At 45.8% G+C, this 22644-nt stretch overlaps 1 protein-coding gene and 1 long non-coding RNA gene across 2 annotated transcripts in view; one reads left to right on the forward strand and one right to left on the reverse strand.

Annotated features, from left to right (window-relative positions):
* The first annotated feature begins 329 nt into the window (after positions 1 to 329).
* LOC135076589 (uncharacterized) lies at positions 330 to 2805 on the forward strand. The gene is made up of 2 exons (XR_010258319.1): positions 330 to 420; positions 843 to 2805. It is a non-coding gene; the product is annotated as an uncharacterized LOC135076589 (long non-coding RNA).
* A 529-nt stretch (positions 2806 to 3334) lies between these two features.
* Positions 3335 to 22644, reverse strand: part of LOC135076723 (diacylglycerol kinase theta) — a 49786-nt gene continuing 30476 nt past the window's right edge. Inside the window, exons 3-19 of the mRNA XM_063971143.1 lie at positions 22361 to 22463; positions 21640 to 22001; positions 21445 to 21519; positions 20770 to 20938; positions 18320 to 18463; positions 17712 to 18024; positions 16862 to 17061; positions 16114 to 16326; positions 13323 to 13457; positions 12272 to 12446; positions 11442 to 11590; positions 9968 to 10144; positions 7339 to 7465; positions 6440 to 6595; positions 5792 to 5948; positions 4715 to 4822; positions 3335 to 3505 (exon numbers count right to left, since the gene is read on the reverse strand). Of these exons, the coding sequence (XP_063827213.1) occupies positions 3335 to 3505; positions 4715 to 4822; positions 5792 to 5948; positions 6440 to 6595; positions 7339 to 7465; positions 9968 to 10144; positions 11442 to 11590; positions 12272 to 12446; positions 13323 to 13457; positions 16114 to 16326; positions 16862 to 17061; positions 17712 to 18024; positions 18320 to 18463; positions 20770 to 20938; positions 21445 to 21519; positions 21640 to 22001; positions 22361 to 22463 (2934 nt within the window). The remainder of the gene's footprint in view (positions 3506 to 4714; positions 4823 to 5791; positions 5949 to 6439; positions 6596 to 7338; positions 7466 to 9967; positions 10145 to 11441; positions 11591 to 12271; positions 12447 to 13322; positions 13458 to 16113; positions 16327 to 16861; positions 17062 to 17711; positions 18025 to 18319; positions 18464 to 20769; positions 20939 to 21444; positions 21520 to 21639; positions 22002 to 22360; positions 22464 to 22644) is intronic.

Here is a 22644-nt window from a genome sequence, read left to right on the forward strand (position 1 = left end):
GGCGACCAGGGACGCAGTCCAGCTGTCGCCCAGCAAGTTCCCGCCCTTCGCCTTCAGCCGCGTGCGCGCCTACACCGCCGAGGCCTCCGCGCCGCTGCCCTGCGCTTACTATGAGTGAGTGTGACAGTAGCCCGCGTGACGTCACAGCTCCCTGGCGACCAGGGACGCAGTCCAGCTGTCGCCCAGCAAGTTCCCGCCCTTCGCCTTCAGCCGCGTGCGCGCCTACACCGCCGAGGCCTCCGCGCCGCTGCCCTGCGCTTACTATGAGTGAGTGTGACAGTAGCCCGCGTGACGTCACAGCTCCCTGGCGACCAGGCACGCAGTCCAGCTGTCGCCCAGCAAGTTCCCGCCCTTCGCCTTCAGCCGCGTGCGCGCCTACACCGCCGAGGCCTCCGCGCCGCTGCCCTGCGCTTACTATGAGTGAGTGTAACAGTAGCCCGCGTGACGTCACAGCTCCCTGGCGACCAGGGACGCAGTCGAGCTGTCGCCCAGCAAGTTCTCGCAAGCCAACATTGGCGGCGGTAATAGCCAAACGTGACTAACGTAGATAGCGACAATGCCCAACCTTGACAACTGTATGCGGTAATAATAAGCAACTGTTACCAACACCGACAGCGACAATAGCCAGCCATGACAACCGCAGGCAGTGATACTCACTCGCCATAACAAAATGCCGCAACATTTATTATTTCATTCAATTTAACTCGCTATGAAAGAGTTCATATCCCTTGTGATATTATGATAATTCGTTACATTGTTTCTACAATCAACTAAGCTTATTAAAAGAGTTTCAAATCTTCGCTTAGAAATGTTTTTAACATATTTTTTTATTGTTGTTCCAGATAATGTCGACTGAGAAATGGTGCATCAATTAAAATCAATAATGTAAGTCTATTTGTTGAACTTCTAATTGTTCGTAGTAAATGGTATTCACACCCTTCTCTTCCAATGCTTTTGATATATTTTTGTATAAAGTGCTTTAGCTAAGCAACTTATTATGCTTTAAGTTCGGGTGTGCGACATGAGCTAAAACTATGTTTTGAACTATATCTGCCTTATGCTCTTAGAATGGTTGTATCGTAAGTGTTACTTTTAAGAAATTAAAATAACTCGCAAATGATGAGGACTCTGTCAAATTATAATGAACTTTTGTAGCATCTCAAGTTTCTGGTATCTTTTGTCGTCAGTAATAAAAGAAGAGATGAACTTTTACTTTGATAGAATTGGCTTGGGAGTCTTTTAACAGACAGTTGTGTAATTCTTTAATGAGAAATGTCGACGTTAACTTGTATCTGGCGTAGGCGTGCCGTATTACGGCAGTTTGTTTCTCTATTTTTATACTACCTTTATCACGAACTTTCAGAAGAATAGATATCTTTACTTCGCTAGATGGTTGTCAATTCCTTTCGAAAGGTTTGATGATATCGGCACAAATGCAGGCTCAAACTTGTTAGGTGGCTATATTTTTCAATGTATGTATGCCATTATATAGTAGTACATATTATGGTTTGCACGCCAAATAGTAATCCACGAATTTTCTCTATTAACTTTAAAAGTATAATAAGACTAGTCACACGCTGAAGACTTTTAAACTTATTAAGAACTTAAGAAGTAGTGTCAATGTTATAAACTAGCATCGCCGCGGCACTGCATTCATTGATTGTGTCAGAGATCTTATGTACAGCTTGTGCCATCCACAGTGAAATTGGAAACTGCTTATCCATTCAAAATGCAAAGGTGCCGTAGACTTAATGTTACTTACGATTGCAATAATGTTCCCGTCTGCTCGATGTCCCGTAGCAGTGTGCAGTCAAAAACCACAAAAAATCTTCAGATAAAAAAAAATACGCTTTATTTTGTATGAGCAACAGGGTTTCTTATAAATTGTAAACCTATTTAGGCCAAAGCAAATTTTGGAAGTTATTCGAGGTTTTTGGGTACAATAATGTTGAAGTACAATATTCATATAATGTTAATTAATTCTCGGGCCCGAATATTCAATAAATAATAGATCGAGCATGTGTTTGGTTGAATATCGAAATTCAACTAATCACTGGTTTTAATCTAATCTTGAGTTTGAATCTAGTTTTGATCGTTTTTGAGAATACGAGTTTTAAGACAGTATCTGGTTGCGACTTGATGTTTTTCAGTCCAGTTTCTGGCATAGTTAAGCAATAATTATAATGAAATAATGTCGCTTTACAGCGATGATATTTTTCGACGTTAGTGTGTTAGTTTACTTGACAACTTGGCTTTGAAATCTATTACGACCTGATAAAGTACAAAATTATTTTACATTGAGCGGTTTTCTTTCTCTTAGGTATTTGTAGTAATAACGAATTGTTGTAGATAATTAAATGAAAGGTTCTTGTTTATAATTTCATATTGATGTATAAGCTTCGTCTGTCCGACTTTTTTAATCTGTGTGTTCCTCCTGGGAATTGAACCCAGAACATCCGAATTTAGAATCTAATTCACTGAACCACGGAAACGTCGATCTTATATACCTAGTTCCTGATTTTTAAGTAATTATGGATGAGTGATATTTTTATACCTCTTCACTGTGTACATAATAATAAAATTGTTTCACCGCTGTCCGATTCAAGATTCGTGCAATCATAGTTGAGTTGTCAAGTCGGAACTTTGTTGCTTGTTACTTTATTTATTTGAATAGAACAGTCCTAGACTAAGTTCTAATTTATGTGAGGTTCTCACAGACCCGTGGTCGGTAACTAATATTTATAGAATGCTTTGTAAACTAGTCTTAAGTTTCAGGAAAATAAATGAGATTTATTGAAACCAAAATGTTGTGTTAATATAACGAATTTACCTCTCATCAATGGTTAGTTAAATTGTAACATAATTATTCCCATAATTGACCCTAGGCAAGTCAGGGCTTTTTGTCGCTTTAAGTTACATTCTCGGTCATATTTTTTCACTTAATAATATTCACTCTAAGGTGGATTTTAGGGTGGCTTGACGGAATAACTGAATAATTGCTACCAATATTTTTATTTTTCTTTCAATTACATAATTCACCTTATTTTTATTACACTTCATAGTCTATTCGGTAAACGCTCAGGTGTCAAAAGAAAACCCACGCTGTTTCACATTATATAATATGTATTTTTAATATTTTTTATTTTATACATTTTTGAAATTAATTTACTAAAAATAAAACAACAACTAGTATCTATTATAAAGTTTAATAAGTAATATATATTCGGGTGATATTTACATGCCGAACGTGGCGTGCGACGAGCGAGCGCCCGCGCTGCGCGCGCCTTGAGCCCGAGGCGCCGCGGCGCTAGATGAGGCGCTCGCTGAGCCAGATTCAGGAGTCCGGCGGCCGCGCGTGCCGCTCGGGCGGCGGCCGCGGCGCCGGCGGCCGCTCGGCAGGCCGCTCGGACCGCTCGGCAGGCCGCTCGGGCCGCTCGGGAGGCCGCGCCAGCGCCGGCTCCGTGTTCCGCCGCCGAACCTTGCCGCGCTTCTTGAGCATGGTGGCCTGCACAGCGCGACACGGGGCGCGGGTGAGCGGGGCGCGGCGCCGTCACGGGCCCGCCGCGCTGGCGCCGCCCGACCCACGCTTGCTTTTCTTCAGCATGGTCGCCTGCCGGACACACACATCGCCCGTCACCCTCCCACGCTCGCCCTCGCACCCCGCACCCCGCCCCCCGGCTCACCCGCGGCCCGCGTCCGTTCGCGCCGTCTGCGGTTGTCGCGTCTCGAGATTCTCGAATACTCGATTCAAAATTCAAAAATTCAAATTCAAAATTTATTTATTGGAAACAAGAAAATTTGTACACGAAAAAGCGTGTACGATAATAGCCGCAATAGTTTCAGAGAACTGTGGTGCGACTACTAACGCCCACTTCCGTAAAAATATTCCATAAACATACTACTTTAGGCATACTACTTCATTTAACGTTATGCTCGATTCGACTTCTAAACGAGACTGCGCAACAACCGCATACGTATCCGACGTGACGTGTCTGATGTGATTCAGGTTAAATTAAACCGTTTTGTATTCGGTTCGATGTGGAGGCGACCGGTCGCCCGGCGATCGAACGTTCGCGCGGCGGGCGAACGTTCGACCGACGGGCGCGACCGTGAGCTAGTGGAGTGGTGCTGCGTGGAGTTTGAGTGCTCGGGCGTTACGTGACTCGGGAATTTTGAATACATTAAAGTACTATCAAATAAACTTCCGCTTGATCGATTTATCTTTGTTAGGTATCAGTTTAAGTTACTATTAAAGCCCTATCCCAAATTAACTTTAATTTAAAAGAACATAGTGCTACACTCCAACCAATAGCTTTTGCGTGCAAGTGATGTATTCACATAGCGGCTAGTGGACATTGAACTTTACACTGATATTTTACCAAGGAATGTGTTAGTCGTATTCATAAAACGATATTCGAATCCTGTTTTCGATCAGTCAAAATTTAGTGCTATATCTGTGAGTAATACAAGGTGTAACCAAACCACAACAAACATGCGTTTAAAAACATTAATTTCGATCGAATCAAAAGCTACCCAGTTAACCACAGAACGATTTGCACAAAATTCTTTAGCATCTACGGTACATGAATCACCCGTTCTCGACAGGGAAGAGTGTCGGTCCCAGAGGTGCACCTTGCAGAGCCGCTCGACCAAGCGGATGTTTCGAGTACGCAAGGGATGCCGGGCGACAAGCGAGCGCATGCGGCCGAGTTACCTTGAGCGCGGACTTCAGCACCACCACCTCGCTGGGCGCCGCCACCCACGGCTCGCCGTCCACCTGCACTGGTATCTCGCTCTTCAGGTTTATTTTGATGTGTCCACCCTAGAAAGAAACACCAAACAATGTTTGAAATTCACAAGTATGCTTCGTAAATCTTAGACGCTGACGTCAACGTACATTCTAGACCAGTGGTTCTTAACCTTTAAGTCATGAGGGACCATTTTACCAAATTTCTGTCTTATCAGGGACCACCTCATAATCGGTCAAAACCAGTTTGACTGCAAAAATCAGTTAAAAGTGGTTTTGACCAAGGTGTGCAAGTGCACTTCGTGGACCACTTGTAATGCCTCCAGGAACCACCACTCACCAGTGGTCCGCGGACCACCGGTTAACCACTGTTCTAGACACTATTATTCATTGAAATTCCTTTGTTGATAAGTATAATTTTCTTAAAAGGTCACTTTTGGGCCCGTAAGAGGTTAATATTCAATATTTTATTGTATCCATAATGTACTTAAAATTAGAATAAGGTTGTTTTATGTCTGAGGAGAGCTCTCTCTGTAGGTACAGATACATTTTGTTAGAGAAAAGATCGCGTTTTAAAGGACGATTACTCGACTTTGCGTTTCAGTCTTTTTACCCGACTGCGCCAGAAGGAGGGTTATTTGACTATTGTCACACTTTATGTATCAATAAGAATTTGATTGTCATTGTGGGCTTGTGGGTCATTCTATAGTCTGGTCCGTGAGCACGTAGAATTTTGTCCAATGACCCCAAGCTACCCATCTTTATCGCTCGCGCGTAATTATGTTGCTATCGCGCTCGCACACTCATTGCGGGTGCCAGTCGCACAGTCGCGACAGCAATATAATTACGCGCGAGTGATAAGGATGGGTAGCTAGAGGTCATTGGACAAAATTGTACGTGCTCACGGACCGGGCTTTAGCTACAATTTCCATTATTGATTTAGCTGCTTTATCCACCCTTGTAGTAATACATGAGGACTTACAGCTTATTGCTGCTTTGTGCTATAATGGAACGCAATAATAAAAAAGTTACAAGAGTACATACTTGTGCTATTCTCATTGCTCCCCGGAGGCCCGACTGGATCTGCCCGAGGTGTACCACCCCGGTGACGCCCACCACTTCCAGCATTCCGTCCCAGTGGTTGGGCTTGTTGAATTGGTCGTCCTTTTCTGGACCCCATGGATTTGCGCCGGACCCCCAGCTGTAAAGGACGTGTTTGATGATTAGTTAAGTTCCAAGTCACGGTCATGAAGAATGTTGAATGCTTCAGTTAATATTATGGACAAAGTTGAAAATCATAGAAGTAGTTCTTAAGAGGTACACTTGGTAGCAAACTTAAGCCGAGTCGCCCAGCAGTTGTTATTATACCGTTGGGTATAGGGGTGGTTTCAAGTCTTGTAGGTAGCACCTGACGTTCGGTTGAGTCTTTTTGAACTAAGTGATGTTCATTATAATAAATGTTTCTTTCTTTCTTTCTTTTTAGAATATTTTATCTAATAGGGGTCTTCTGTATCATAATCTTTACAGATATTGTTGCCTATGTTTTTCAGAGCAATTCTTTACTGATTCAATTCATTAAGTTTTAATCAAGTGAACACCATTACAAGCTAAATCAAATATTTTGTTTAAAAGCAATGTTATGCCTACTAGGTTTTTGCCTTCATGTCATACACCATTGCCGTCATATCTCACCTTAGGATGTTTAAAATAATGATTCCCTCCACCGCCGGCAACTCCACCGGCTTCCCGTCCACCTCCAGCTTGACCGCCTTGTGCAGGTCTTTGCACATCTTCCGCCCCACCATCTTGCGTAAACCCATCTTTACGTACACGCCCTTGTTACGCAACCTGAGGAGACATTTTGGGGTTAGGTTTAGACATGAATTTGTGGAAAACAAAAAAAAAAACAAAATCAAAAATATTTATTCAGTTTAGACCACAAGTGGCACTTATGAACAGTGTTTGTTTTCTTTTTTATGAACAAATGAAGTCATTTAGCTAACTGAATTTAAATGAAGCAGTTAGCTAGAGACCTTTGGCTTAATTTTTTTAATTGTGTATAATACTGTATCTCATGTTGATAGCCCAATAAAATAAATAAATAAATAAATAAATTTATTCTTTGGTACAGTGCGAAAGTTAACATAATACATTGAGTTAAGCTGTATTCTTTAGATATTCCCACATACTCGTAATTAGCTAGTTAGACAATGGTCGAGTTCGATAATAAGCTACGTGTTGACTTGTTTCTAAAACAGCATACAATGAGTAGTTTTAGGAGCAAAATAAGCTGCTTTGGCAAGTTAGTGCTCATTCAAAATTTACTTTGAATTTATGTGTTGAATGTAGACGCCAGCCGCTTAACCTAAACGGATGCTAGATATGTTTCTTACACAAAATGTGAAAATTAAGTTATTCCTAGGTTCTAGTTGAATGAAAATATTTGGTCTACTAAATACATCTAGCAGTTTTCAACTTAGCAGTTTCAAACAGATACTGATGGTTGAATCGTTCGTTTCAGCCAACCAAATAGTATAGTAGTAGTGATAATTGAACACTGCTAGTCGCTAGTGAATACCGCTGCTGCTTACCTGCTGTTAAACTTGTTAGGGTTCTCCTCCCTCGCGTTGTGGAAGTCCAGACAGAGGTCCGCGTCGATGCCGATGCCGAAGTAGTTGTTCATGACGAGGATCTGCGAGTTGTCCTCGGACTGCGAGCCTGTGGTCACAGACGCTGCAACGTGAGGCACCGTCACGCATCCAGTGAAATGATGATACTGACTTTGATGGTGTGTGAACTAGGGCTAGTTATATTACTTATAGCTAGTGAAGCTAGTAACGTGATGAATGTTTGAGAAGTATGAGGCAAACAAGTTTAGAGATTGTAATAAATGAAATATTTAAGTAGCCTGTGGTCACAGGTACGCTGCAACGTGTGGCACCGTCACGCATCCAGTGAAATGATGATACTGAATTTGATGGCGTGTGGACTAGGGCTAGTTACATTACTTATAGCTATTGAAGCTAGTAAAGTGATTAATGTTTGGGTAGTAGTAAGTAGTGCGAGCCTGTGGTCACAGAGGCTGCAACGTGAGACACCGTCACGCATCCAGTGAAATGATGATACTGATTTTGATGGTTTGTGGACTAGGGCTAGTTGTATTACTTATAGCTAATAAAGCTAGTAAAGGGATTAATGTTTGAGAAGTATGAGGTAAACAAGTTTAGAGATTGTAATAAATGGAATATTTAAGAAGCCTGTGGTCACAGACGCCGCAACGTGAGGCACCGTCACGCATCCAGTGAGCATGGGCTTTGATGGCGTGTGAACTATAGGCTAGTTACATTACTTATAGCTAGTGAAGTGATTAATGTTTGAGTAGTAGTAAGTAGTGAGGGCCTGTGGTCACAGACGCTGCAACGTGAGGCACCGTCACGCATCCAGTGAGCATGGGCTGGCTGATACTGACTTTGATGGCGTGTGAACTAGGCTAGTTACATTACTTAGAGCTAGTGAAGTGACTAATGTTTGAGTAGTAGTAAGTAGTGCGAGCCTGTGGTCACAGACGCTGCAACGTGAGGCACCGTCACGCATCCAGTGAAATGATGATACTGACTTTGATGGCGTGTGGACTAGGGCTAGTTATATTACTTATAGCTAGTGAAATAATTAATGTTTGGGTAGTAGTAAGTAGTGCGCGCCTGTGGTCACAGAGGCTGCAACGTGAGGCACCGTCACGCATCCAGTGAAATGATGATACTGACTTTGATGGTGTGTGAACTAGGCTAGTTACATTACTTATAGCTAGTGAAATGATTAATGTTTGAGTAGTAGTAAGTAGTGCGAGCCTGTGGTCACAGACGCTGCAACGTGAGGCACCGTCACGCATCCAGTGAAATGATGATACTGACTTTGATGGCGTGTGGACTAGGCTAGTTACATTACTTATAGCTAGTGAAATGATTAATGTTTGGGTAGTAGTAAGTAGTGCGAGCCTGTGGTCACAGAGGCTGCAACGTGAGGCACCGTCACGCATCCAGTGAAATGATGATACTGACTTTGATGGTGTGTGAACTAGGCTAGTTACATTACTTATAGCTAGTGAAATGATTAATGTTTGAGTAGTAGTAAGTAGTGCGAGCCTGTGGTCGCAGAGGCTGCAACGTGAGGCACCGTCACGCATCCAGTGAAATGATGATACTGACTTTGATGGCGTGTGGACTAGGGCTAGTTACATTACTTATAGCTATTGAAGCTAGTAAAGGGATTAATGTTTGAGAAGTATGAGGCAAACAAGTTTAGAGATTGTAATAAATGGAATATTTAAGTAGCCTGTGGTCACAGATGCTGCAACGTGTGGAACCGTCACGCATCCAGTGAGCATGGGCTGGCTGATACTGACTTTGGCTAGTTATATTCAGAATTTCAGATACGGACGACAGCACATCAAGCTAAACACAGTGGCGTATTCCATTGTAATACAGGCAATTTTGCAACCAAAATGTATATTCTGATGTGCTGTCGACTGTAATTACAGCTAGTGAAGTGATTAATGTTTGGGAAGTAGTTTGTGGACGACAAGTCATGAGATTTCATGAGGTCCCCTAATTATCTCGATTTTTCCTTCTCTTTCTGATTGATAGACTGGTCAAATATCTAGTAGCGTTTTCGCATTATGCACTCACATTATTACTCACTTATTATTGTGAGTTTGGACAAAATCTTGTTTCTTACAATAGGGATGTTTCCTGGGTAAAAAAGCAAGAGTTTTAATTAGTCCGTCAGTTAGCTTATCAAAAACTACTCGACACGTATTTTTCACTTTTTAAAACTAATGAAAATGTAAAGATATAAAGCGTGCCAAAATTCTAAAGAAAAGGCCCGTGACGTCAGTGAGTGCGTAAAAGTGCAGCACTTTGTGACGTCGCGCGGAACTTCAACGCACTATAACTTTGTAATTATTTGTTTGATTGACAATTCAAAATATACGTGTTCAATATTTTTTTATATCAAAATTGACGGACTAAAAAATTTTTTTAGGAAACTAACCTATTCACCTATATTAGGTTTACCTACTGGTAGGTGACAATGAATAATATTGAGTTACTTGAAACGTACAGGTTTTGACATCTCTTAGAAATAGTGTAAAACATTTCCAATTGCTGTGATACCTAAGTTACATCCTAAGTGATGATTCTTAGATCATAAAGGGACACTTACCAGGCAGTTGCTTCGACAGTTCTTTCGGCTCGTCCTGCTTGTCCTCTGGGTGGAAGACCACGGTCCAGCGGTCCAGGCGGATCTCCTCCGCGTCGATGACGTCACGCAGCAGCGACAGCGGGTCCTCGCAGCCGGTGTAGCCGGAGCCCCAGCGGAGAACCCGCGCTAGGTCGTTGCCTGGAGGGCGATGAAAGGGACAATTTAATGTCGAGTAGGAAGAAATGTCAAGAACTGCTATCCCCACAGCAGGACGTTATTTTGAATCTTATTGCCTCGTCTTAAGATTTGAAAATGATTCAAACAAAACTCCTAAATCGTACAGAACCCTATCTAACTGGGACTTGCTATTACCAGAGGAATGATAGATCCAGCACATAGGTACAAGTCGCCCCACATAATTACGTTCTTTGCATTGAAGAAAACCTTCAAGAAAATTAAGTTAAGCTAGATTGCTTGCGTGATGGATATACTGTGTTACTAGTGGTTTCACCACATACTTCAGCAGTCGAAGGGGATCGAACTAGTCCGATACCAAAACCTATATAGACCATTCGCATTTCGCATTTTTATAATGCGAACAGCTAGGGACTGGAATTCGTTGCCTGCTGCTGTCTTTCCCGAGCACTATAATCCGGGCCTTTTCAAGGCGAGAGTGAATAGGCACTTACAGGGCAGACATGTACCATCCTAGACTGCATTCCACTTAACACCAGGTGTAATTGACTAATGCCTGCTTTGTTAAACATAAACAAAAGATCAGGCTGTGTGACTCACCAGTGCCGAGGGGAACGATGGCACAAGGCGGGTTGGAGCACTGCGAGTCCTGGCCCACGTTGTCGAGGCACTGCAGCACCCAGCCGATGGTGCCGTCGCCGCCGCACACCAGGACCTTGTAGTTGGGCTGTGTGACTCACCAGTGCCGAGGGGAACGATGGCACAAGGCGGGTTGGAGCACTGCGAGTCCTGGCCCACGTTGTCGAGGCACTGCAGCACCCAGCCGATGGTGCCGTCGCCGCCGCACACCAGGACCTTGTAGTTGGGCTGTGTGACTCACCAGTGCCGAGGGGAACGATGGCACAAGGCGGGTTGGAGCACTGCGAGTCCTGGCCCACGTTGTCGAGGCACTGCAGCACCCAGCCGATGGTGCCGTCGCCGCCGCACACCAGGACCTTGTAGTCAGGCTGTGTGACTCACCAGTGCCGAGGGGAACGATGGCACAAGGCGGGTTGGAGCACTGCGAGTCCTGGCCCACGTTGTCGAGGCACTGCAGCACCCAGCCGATGGTGCCGTCGCCGCCGCACACCAGGACCTTGTAGTTGGGCTGTGTGACTCACCAGTGCCGAGGGGAACGATGGCACAAGGCGGGTTGGAGCACTGCGAGTCCTGGCCCACGTTGTCGAGGCACTGCAGCACCCAGCCGATGGTGCCGTCGCCGCCGCACACCAGGACCTTGTAGTTGGGCTGTGTGACTCACCAGTGCCGAGGGGAACGATGGCACAAGGCGGGTTGGAGCACTGCGAGTCCTGGCCCACGTTGTCGAGGCACTGCAGCACCCAGCCGATGGTGCCGTCGCCGCCGCACACCAGGATCTTGTAGTTGGGAATGTGACGAAACACGTACAGCCTGCGACACCAAGTAGAGTCAGCGTTAAATACTTCGTGACACCCTGGTAGCCAAAAAAATTCCAACACGTCTTTGTTACAATTGGAATTAGGTTGTGTTGTCAACTTTTGGCCACTTTGTACCAACACGGATCACACATAAGGCGAAGAATATAATATTTGCTGACAATAGTGACTGGGTTTTTTGCGCTGCTTCTTCTCAGCACTGGACCATTCATTGTCCCAAAGCAGGGTTAATAGTGGGACGTGTAAAAGTGCTTTTTAAAAGCCGGTTTGCAAAAATGCATGAGTTTTTTACTAGCTTAATTGTTTACTACAAGTCTAGGGCATAATTGAATGCCAGTGCTTGAGGTATGGAAGCGGCACATGAGGGTGTTATTGTGACATCAAACTTCAGATGTGCTTCAGACTTGTACTGTCACGTCATACGTACATCACGCCTCTCGTGCCGCTCCCATACTTCGGGCTCTGACTCAATTATTTCTCTATTTATGTATATTAGGAAGACCAGACTCGAGCGCTAGACCTGTAATTGACTTTCCTTTCTTATTAAACTCTATTTTAATGGTAATTTTAATGGTTATTAATTTGTTTATTAGTAGAAGTTATTATTTGACTTGTCTTGCTCTACCAAGTAGTTTGCTGAAAATTAGAGCAAAGATGGAGGATGTTAGATACTTACCCCGGAAGGGGGCCGCCATTCTCTAGGTCGAACACTTGATAAGGGTTAAGAAGTTTTCTAAAGGAAGAGATGAGCTCCAGCCCTTGGCAGCCGCCGGACTTGACGTTCACGAACACCAGCAGTGGCTTCACGCCCGCCGGCACCATTGACGGCTCGATGCTTGGTAGCAGCATCACTGCGCGAAATTACACAGATTATTCCACTATTCCCCGTTGACAATCCCCGTCAACGGGGATTGGTGAACTTTTTGTTCACTATTCCCCGTTAACGCCAAATTGGAGCTTATAATGGGGAATAATGAACTAAAAAGTTAATTAATCCCCGTTATATTATGATTTTATTTTTAAAGTAACGGGGAATAGTGGAATAAGCCAATTACACCATGTTTAAGTCAATACTTATGATGACGTAGCAGCATCACTGCGCGAGATTGCAGCATATTTGAGTCTATACTTATGACTATGTTTGCTGATTTCGCATATTCTGAACTTGGAATTCTTTGCCTAAGGACTTGAGAGAGAGAGAGTTGAGAGACCACACATGACGCGACCATTTCAAACCGGTTTCAAACTGGTCGCGTCATGTGTGGCCTCTCAACGGAATCTATGGCAGAAACTTAGATGCAACTCAAAAGTAACTAGAAGTTGCAGTTTCGTTGCAATTGCGTTTCACCGTGTGTTGTGGGCCTAACAATGAGAAGTGCACTGGATACAGGCGTCATGTCTTGGGTTCTACTTTAGAGCATGAATGCATGACGCATGCCGAGTGGATGCTATTTATTATGTCTTCGTTTGAACGAAATATTAAATATTCTTACTTTTTTCAAGTTGAAAGCCATTTTGAAAATTTAATTTGTTTGCAAGATCGAAAGTGAATCTTTTGCTTTGATAGTTATCTTCAGTTTTGTTCAGTTACTTTCGGTTTGTTCATGAATTCCGCTGGCCCAGGCTAATTTAGAACTATTATCCTGGATTTAACGCGCCATAACAATAAGTGGTGGTTGTCATTTGATGGTTAGTTCTATTGATCATAGGAATATGCTAGGACTTACCTAATAAATGCTTATCTTCATATTTGGCCTCTCTAAGCGCGTAGAGCGCGCGTACCGCCTTACTGGCGTCCTCGTATGTTATCACCATCGACCCGTACTCGTAGTAAATCGGCCCGATTGATGTGAACTTGTTTTCTGTTACAAATAGAAGAAAATAGTGAAAAGTTTGTAAATGGTAAGATATGAGAATGTTGATGGAAAAATGTTGAGTTGAGAGAGTGATCTTGGAATTCACCTCACGATGTATCTTCACGATCGCTCATCTTTAGGTTATGGTTAAACAACTATTTACAAAGAGCTGCTCTATGCCGTAATTGCTCATTGATATCCTTTTCGTTCAGTTACAAAGCACCAGCATACAGCTAACCGAGTCGGTTCTCTGACTACTCTCGACCCAAATAATAATGTAATTACAGTTAAGAGTGAACCACAGCGCGGCCTTAGATAAAACTACTTTGGAAGTGTTGGAACTGACGTATACTGCCCATCCCTCTAATGACGATCATGCCGCACCTGTATGAACTAGATCTAGCTGCACATCTAGTTAACAGATAATATTCCCTGTTCTACACTCACTGGTGCCTAGGAGTTCTATCAAGATGTTCTTGTAGTTCCTTGTCCTTGCGTGCACAAGGAGAGAGGATCAGGCGGAAAAGGAGTGATTCATACGCTGCCGTATATAAAATTCGTTTGATGACTAGATCTTGCCGCAGCTCTACGCCGGATAACAGATGTAAATGTTCCATGTTCACTCACCGGTGCCTAAGAACTCCACCAAGAGTTTCTTGTAGTTCCTCTCCGACAGGCCCGGCGGCAGCGAGGCCACGAAGAGACTGGGGCTTAGGCGGAGGAAGTGTGGATTATATTCCATCTATTTGATGACTCGATCTTGCCGCAGCACAATGCCTAGACGGGTTAACGGATGATGTAAATAGTCGCACTCACCGGTGCCTAGGAACTCCACCAAGATGTTCTCGTAGTTTCTCTCCGACAGACCATGCTACAGCGACTCTACGAAGAGACTGGGTGAGGCGGAGGAGTGGTGGATCATAGCGCGTCCGCAAATAAAGCCAACCAAGCCCGTTGACTCGATATTGCCGCGCCTCTAGGTATCTAACAATGTAAGTGTGCCCTATTCTCCACTCACCGGTGCCTAGGAACTCCACCAAGATGTTCTCGTAGTTTCTCTCCGACAGACCATGCTACAGCGACTCTACGAAGAGACTGGGTGAGGCGGAGGAGTGGTGGATCATAGCGCGTCCGCAAATAAAGCTAACCAAGCCCGTTGACTCGATATTGCCGCGCCTCTAGGTATCTAACAATGTAAGTGTGCCCTATTCTCCACTCACCGGTGCCTAGGAACTCCACCAAGATGTTCTCGTAGTTTCTCTCCGACAGACCATGCTACAGCGACTCTACGAAGAGACTGGGTGAGGCGGAGGAGTGGTGGATCATAGCGCGTCCGCAAATAAAGCCAACCAAGCCCGTTGACTCGATATTGCCGCGCCTCTAGGTATCTAACAATGTAAGTGTGCCCTATTCTCCACTCACCGGTGCCTAGGAACTCCACCAAGATGTTCTCGTAGTTTCTCTCCGACAGACCATGCTACAGCGACTCTACGAAGAGACTGGGTGAGGCGGAGGAGTGGTGGATCATAGCGCGTCCGCAAATAAAGCCAACCAAGCCCGTTGACTCGATATTGCCGCGCCTCTAGGTATCTAACAATGTAAGTGTGCCCTATTCTCCACTCACCGGTGCCTAGGAACTCCACCAAGATGTTCTCGTAGTTCTTCTCCGACAGGCCCGGCGGCAGCGAGGCCACGAAGAGACTGGGCCAGGCGGAGGAGTGGTGGATCATAGCACGATCGCAGATAAAACCAAGCCCGTTGACTCGATATTGCTGCGCCTCTAGGTAACAATGTAAGTGTTTCCTATTCTCCACTCACCGGTGCCTAGGAACTCCACCAAGATGTTCTCGCAGTTCCTCTCCGACAGGCCCGGCGGCAGCGAGGCCACGAAGAGACTGGCGCTCAGGCGGAGGAAGTATGTGTTATATAGGTACGATCCGTTTGATGACTCGATCTTGCCGCAGCACAATGCCTAGACGGGTTAAGGGATGATGTAAATAGTTTCACTCACCGGTGCCTAGGAACTCCACCAAGATGTTCTCGTAGTTCCTCTCCGACAGACCATGCTACAGCGACTCTACGAAGAGACTGGGTCAGGCGGAGGACTGGTGGATCATAGCGCGTCCGCAAATAAAGCCAACCAAGCCCGTTGACTCGATATTGCCGCGCCTCTAGGTATCTAACAATGTAAGTGTGCCCTATTCTCCACGCACCGGTGCCTAGGAACTCCACCAAGAAGAAGAGAAGGCCACGAAGAGACTGGGTCAGGCGGAGGAGTGGTGGATCATAGCCCGTTGACTCGATATTTTTGGGCTTGTTGATAACAGATGAAAATGTTCCATGTTCACTCACCATGAGACTGGGTCAGGCGGAGGACTGGTGGATCATAGCGCGGCCGCAAATAAAGCCAAGCCCGTTGACTCTAGGTAACAAAGTAAGTGTTTCCTATTCTCCACTCACCGGTGCCTAGGAACTCCACCAAGATGTTCTCGTAGTTCCTCTCCGACAGGCCCGGCGGCAGCGAGGCCACGAAGAGACTGGGTCAGGCGGAGGAGTGGTGGATCATAGCGCGTCCGCAAATAAAGCCAACCAAGCCCGTTGACTCGATATTGCCGCGCCTCTAGGTATCTAACAATGTAAGTGTGCCCTATTCTCCACTCACCGGTGCCTAGGAACTCCACCAAGATGTTCTCGTAGTTCCTCTCCGACAGGCCCGGCGGCAGCGAGGCCACGAAGAGCGCGAGCGTGGGCCCGTGCGGGTCGCGCCGCGGCTGCAGGTAGAAGCGGGCCAGCTCCATGCGCCGGACCGACTCCCGTGCCAGCCGCACCACGATGCGCCACGGTCGCTCGTCTTCTTCGAGTACTCGTTCTGACACTGGATGGATACAGTCGAAATTAGTAAAATGGAAATGATTAGTATTGCAAGGTGTGCAAATTTATTGGACTTGGGAAAATGTCCAACTGCACAGGTTATTTGACTGTCAAAAAATTATGCAACATAAGCTATGGTGATTCTTATCGGGCAATAAGTGGAGCATGAATAAAGTACTTTATATTATAGTAAAATATTGAAGGTCTTATGATTTAACAGATCATTAAAGCCACTGCTGTACTGCTGCAAATCGCCGTTAATTAATGAATATAATCGTAATCATGGGCTTCTTTGATAGGTAGTACTAGAGATCGCTGGCGTCGTCGCCGCGGCAGACCATCGTGACGAAGGTGTGACTTGACTTTAGGGCCTATGTCCCCTAGATGGGGCAGAGGGTGTCCACAACAGTCCTCCATCGCGTTCGGTCTTGAGCTTCGCGTTTTATCTCGCTCCAGGTCTTGCCGATTTTCTTCGCATCGTCTGCTACAGTGACTCAGGTAAGTTAGTAAGTTCACATCTATGGATGGAAGCAACTCACCGCCCCTATCGAGCAGGATCTCCGAGCAGCGGAAGTCGTTGGCGGCGGTGGTGGGGTCCAGGCCGAAGCGCTCGAGCGCCGCGGCCATGAGGTCGGTGACGGCGTCGTCGCCGCGGCAGACCACCGTTACGAAGGTGTCTCCCGCGCCAGCGATGCGCCCCGGGTACACCCGGACCTCTCCGCCTCCCGTCTCTGGTTCCCTGGAAACGGTGCTTGGATAAATGAGTTGTTTGCTTCTGTTTTAAACGCGTCCTGTGGGTTTTGGTTGCGAAAACATGTTTAAAATGTGAAAATCCTGGCTTCAGGAACTGTTTTGGCGAGAGCCAAGATGGACTGATTGTGTTTAAGTTGGTTACTCTTACAATCAAAGTTACAGAAGAGCCTTCTGTGCCTGTCTCTAGCATGAAGTGTTGTAGCTAAAAGTAACATGACGATATAAGCCAGTTCTGGACATTTGAAGCCTGATGGTAAAGGCATTAAGTTCGCCTTCGGTACCAACTTTGCGGCATTAAAGTATACAGGGTGTTAGGTAAATGGGTATATGAGCCGACACTAGCCCATGTTAACATGGGCATATAAATGGTATGGTGAAGTCAGAAATTTGATATCATCATTTTATTTTATTTTATTTTCATACAAAATAAATTTTATAAAATCCGATTGTATGAAAATTAAAATAATCAAAATGAAGATATCAATTTTCTGACTTCACCATACCATTTATATGACCATGTTAACATGGGCTAGTGTCGGCTCATATACCCATTTACCTAACACCCTGTAAATAAATAAACCCTCGAAAGGCCTTTGTATCTTAAAACTGTTGGTTGCAAAAGAAAACGGTACTCACTTGAAGCGCAAAAACAGCGCCGGCCGCTTGTTTGGCAGCCTGGTGACCCTGGCCAGAGGCGTGGGGTCTTTCAAGGGGGGTTCGTCGCCCGCCAGAGCGTCCGTGAGTTCGAAGAGGTCCGGGTCGCGGACCACGTGGAAGGCCCGCAGAGCCGCCGAGACCAGCTCCCGCTCGTTCCAGTTGCGACCCACCACCACCGGCCGGTACAACCGGCGCGACCACGCCGCCTCGCCGTCGTACACCTTCACTACTTCTGTTGGAAACATTCGGATTCTCGATTGCTTCTTTTGACTTTTCGTTTTTTTATTATACGCTGCTCAAAGAAAGAGAAAAATGATGTTTTTGAATATGCCAGGCATCCGTGTTTTAAAAGTTGCAAGTCTCGCACGTTTAAACTATTTGTAATATAGGCTTGGAAGTTTTCACAAATAGGGACCTGGGCTGAATTTTATTCTATGTATACTAATGAAGTTAAGTCAATGCTTTTATAATGAGTTGCTAATATTATCACAATCATACTAATGGAGATAAATAAGATTTTAGTTTGCAACTTGGGACTTCAAAAATCAATGATATTTGTTATAGTTTGTTATGTAAACGTTACGTACCTTCGTCCCTGTCGTCAGGAGTGCGGTCCCTGTGCTGCTTGTGGTCGGGCTTGTGGTCCTGGTCGGCGGGCGCGCCCGTGGAGCCGCCGCCGGAGCCCGAGCGGCCCTCGCAGCCCGAGCTGAACTCCTCGCTGACGCTGCGCGCTGCAACACCGCGGATCGCTCACATTCGCCCCCCCAACCCCGCGCTAACTGCAACTCTTTGCCTACGCTAAAGGTTGGCTTACATTTTAGTTAGTTTCATCATTTTTGTTTTGCAGACGATCTTTGATGCCTTTTCAATTTGGTAATAGGCAATTTTTTCATACATAGAACTTACGTCGATGATATTTCATCATTCGTTTCAGATTTTGTCATTTGTAAATTCAAGTGAAATGACTAATGTCGGTAATCGCCACTATTTTCATGCGATTACTAAACTGTATTTAACAGTGAGATAAAAAAAGATCGTCGTATGAAACTTTTTTGGGAAACAAAAAACCTATGAGTCGACGTTCTGAAAAAGCTAGTTGAAGAAATGGCGAGTTGATATTTATATAATATTAATATGACACAAAACTTTTTTCGTGAAGTGGTAATGAAATAGCCTCTTCAGAACGTCTAGTCTTTTCAAATTCCAAAGCATGTTAGTCCCTCTCTACACCAATCTAATTCACCCACAATCTCTACGTTGTAACACAAGTAGCACGACATTTTGCAAAATAATCGTGAACTTACAAAAACACACTAATAAGTAATGTCTCGGGTACAGCAGTTTCAGAGACATTTGAACTAGCAGCACATATAGCCCAACTACATGAACGTGGAACTGTTCCAAAGTGGACTACATCTGTTGATATGGCATTCTTAACACCTTCTCCGTCCAGAAAAATTTCATGTAAACTGCGCTTTTATAAGCGAGCACCATAGAGTATCAAGCTTAACTAAGTCAAATGAGTCTTTGATAAATTGATTTTTAAAAAAAATCGAATGTCCCCAAAGTACTGCGCTACTTTTGACGCCATTTCTACTGGACAGAGAAAGGGTTAAGTACAAAACTAGAGTTAACAAAATAGCCACAGTGCTTGCAGCGACGGCGTTAATATGAATAATATGTTATATTGGTGGATCGTGTGGGGCAGTAAGTTTACCTTTATGCCGGTGGAACGCTCCTCACGAGCGCTCTTGGGCGTCGGCGTCAGGTGACGTTAAGTGAGATAGGGAAGAGGTTTATAAAACTACAAGATTTGTTTTTGAGGGATATTAGGTACAAGTAGAGTCATTAAAATCTTGGGTTTTGTCGGGCGTTGACATGTATGTTTTGAATACTAAAACTATAGCTCTTATGGTCTTGGAACTTGACATCTCCTCTAGCTTGAGCGAGGAACTTCTGTGCTTCAAGATCCATATTTCTGACTTCTTTAATGAAATACTCAATATAGTAATTATTGGCTATGCAGATTAATGATTAACGTGTTTATATTTGAATCAAATCATAATAGGTATGTAGTTATTATTTAATATGATTTTGCATTATTATCATCTTGTAATTTTACACGTATATACAAAAGTCAAGGTAGAATCGAACAGTGTTGAATCGAGAAAAATGTGTAGAGTCTGGAGAAGTTTTTGTAAAGTTGTTTAGTAATGAGGTGTGCAAATAGATATTGTCACAAATAAATAACAATAAAATAATAAGTGTAGAAAACAAGGTGTTAAATAAGAAGCGCAGTTTGTTGCCATGCACGCACAGTTTCAGGGGACACGGGGACGTTTGGATAACACTCGCTGCACGTATTACTTATATGACATACATATAAATAAAAGTATGTAGTTACATTATGCTGAATCGAAGCAAGAATGCTGTGCGTGGTAGGTGTGTCATAATAAGCATACAGCGAAAGCTCTCAAAACAGCTAGTCTCAGCAGAACTACGATCTAACTATGGATTTAAATCGTCTTTAGTGTATTTATTTAAAGCGGCTAAATAAGTAGGTTTAGTATAATTTAGTGTCCTTTTAACGATGCGGTAGTTGAGCTGAGGGGTCATGCTACGGGGCGGGCGGGGTACCTCTAGAGTAGGGGGGCGAGGCGCCGCCGTGGGGCGAGCAGGCGGCCGGCAGCAGGCGCCGCGCCAGCGTCACCAGCCGCGCCGGCGCCCAGCCCGCGCCCGAGCCGCGGCGAGCGCGCGCTGCCCAAAGACACCGCTCACACTCCGCCGCGAGACACGGAAAACGCATGTGCCGCGCGATTCGACCCGCCTGACCCGCTCCCGAAACGAGCTAACTAACTACGGTAGCTAAGAAAACGAAGCTAAGAAAAATGGGCTACTTGATGTGGAGTCGAAAGATTTTGAGTTCGGAAGTGCCTGGTCGTTCGGGAGCAGGGCGGTGATGCTACAAGCGGCTACAAGCCCGCGAATTGCGTGGCACATGTCGCAAGCTGCGGCGGGCTGTGGAGGCGACACTTACGGCAGCCGAAGTCGCGCTGCGAGGGCGGCGGCCGCACGTGCACGCCGATGATGGCCTCCATGGGCACCTCGGTGCGCGGGATGGACACCGCGGACGGCGGCAGGAAGATGGGCTGCAGCATCCCGAAGTTGCATTCCTCCGGTATGAGTGCGCGGCAGCCAGCGTGACACTGCAACAAAAAAGACGATTAATGTTTTGTTTTATTAAGATCAAGCATCAACATGGTGCTATCTTTATGTAAAGGCTCTAGTCCTTTGGCATCTAAAATACATTCAACAGTCGCTAGTTCATGTGAATATGATAACCGTTAGGGTTCTATGCAGAGCACCAGACGTCATATTGCTGTTGGCCGGCCAGTTGCTCATGTTACTGGGTCAATGTCTCACCATGGTACCGCACTATTTGCTTCGGTAGCGGCGCTCCAGCCAACTTACTTGTTATTGTACTTGCTTCGTGTTACTGGGTCAATAGCGCATCTTTGGTAATGAAGACTCAACGTGCTGCCGCACCAGTCGTGTCGGAAGACCAGCAATAGTACACTTGACATTGGCATCGGAAACCGGTGAGGCAATTGGCAGACAAGAAGGCTTGAGGAGACACTTATTGTTTCTGCCACTCTTTTGGTTGCTGCCACTCGCTGTAGCCGCTAAGGGGCGCCACTGGGACGGGGCTCACCGTGCTGCCGCACCACTCGCAGCGGTAGCCCGTCAGGCACTCGGCGGACCAGCAGGCGCGGCGGCAGGCGGCGCACTTGCTGTGGCGGGCAGGGGGTCACTGGGGCGGGGCTCACCGTGCTGCCGCACCACTCGCAGCGGTAGCCCGTCAGGCACTCGGCGGACCAGCAGGCGCGGCGGCAGGCGGCGCACTTGCTGTGGCGGGCAGGGGGTCACTGGGGCGGGGCTCACCGTGCTGCCGCACCACTCGCAGCGGTAGCCCGTCAGGCACTCGGCGGACCAGCAGGCGCGGCGGCAGGCGGCGCACTTGCTGTGGCGGGCAGGGGGTCACTGGGGCGGGGCTCACCGTGCTGCCGCACCACTCGCAGCGGTAGCCCGTCAGGCACTCGGCGGACCAGCAGGCGCGGCGGCAGGCGGCGCACTTGCTGTTGGCCGGCAGGTTGCCCTCGCGCCAGTGGTGCACGTGGCGCGGCTCGCTGCCGGCGCAGTACGTCGCGTTCTCCTTGCAGTCGGCCGCCGCGAAGTCCACACATTCGCCGTGGACATAGTACTCGCATACTGGAACGGATTATGTCGAGTTACAAGACAGTACAGCAGCTCAGATGAACTAGCTTACGAGCTCTTACAAGAAATGAAATGAAATCAAATTTATTTGCATTAAATAGGGTTTCACAAAGTGGGTGAAAAACATTTAGCTGAAATACTTCTTCACACAACGTTTATTGGCTGTAAATATCACAATATGTAGCTTTAACTAGCTGGTAGTACTAATGCTACTTCATTACGGAAATTAAAGTATACCCTGACTTGTGGTAGCTCTCTGTTAAACAGAAACAAAAAAAAATTACTGAGACGAAATCAAAATAATATGTTCCAAGAACAGTTTGATCTCTTTAAGTATGAAATTGAGAACTTACTCATGCAGTGTAAAGCTGGCAGTTCATCGAGCCGCTTTCGGCACACCGTGCAGAACTTCCGCTTGTGGTGTGTCGGCTCCGACCAGCAGTGAGCTACTGGGTTCTGGAACAAAAAACAACCGTGAGAACTACTGGATTGTGCTTATGACAGAGGGAACTATGGAATTCCTTAAGCTTGAAGCACACCAACGCGTGCAGATCGCCGTCACCGGCGTGATCAAAGGCCAATGACAGGTCGCGCGGCCTATGACAGTTCACGAAACAGTCATTGCTTGTGCTTCTGC

The sequence above is a fragment of the Ostrinia nubilalis genome, chromosome 12 (assembly GCF_963855985.1).
Source record: "Ostrinia nubilalis chromosome 12, ilOstNubi1.1, whole genome shotgun sequence".
Taxonomy (NCBI): Eukaryota; Metazoa; Arthropoda; class Insecta; order Lepidoptera; family Crambidae; genus Ostrinia; species Ostrinia nubilalis.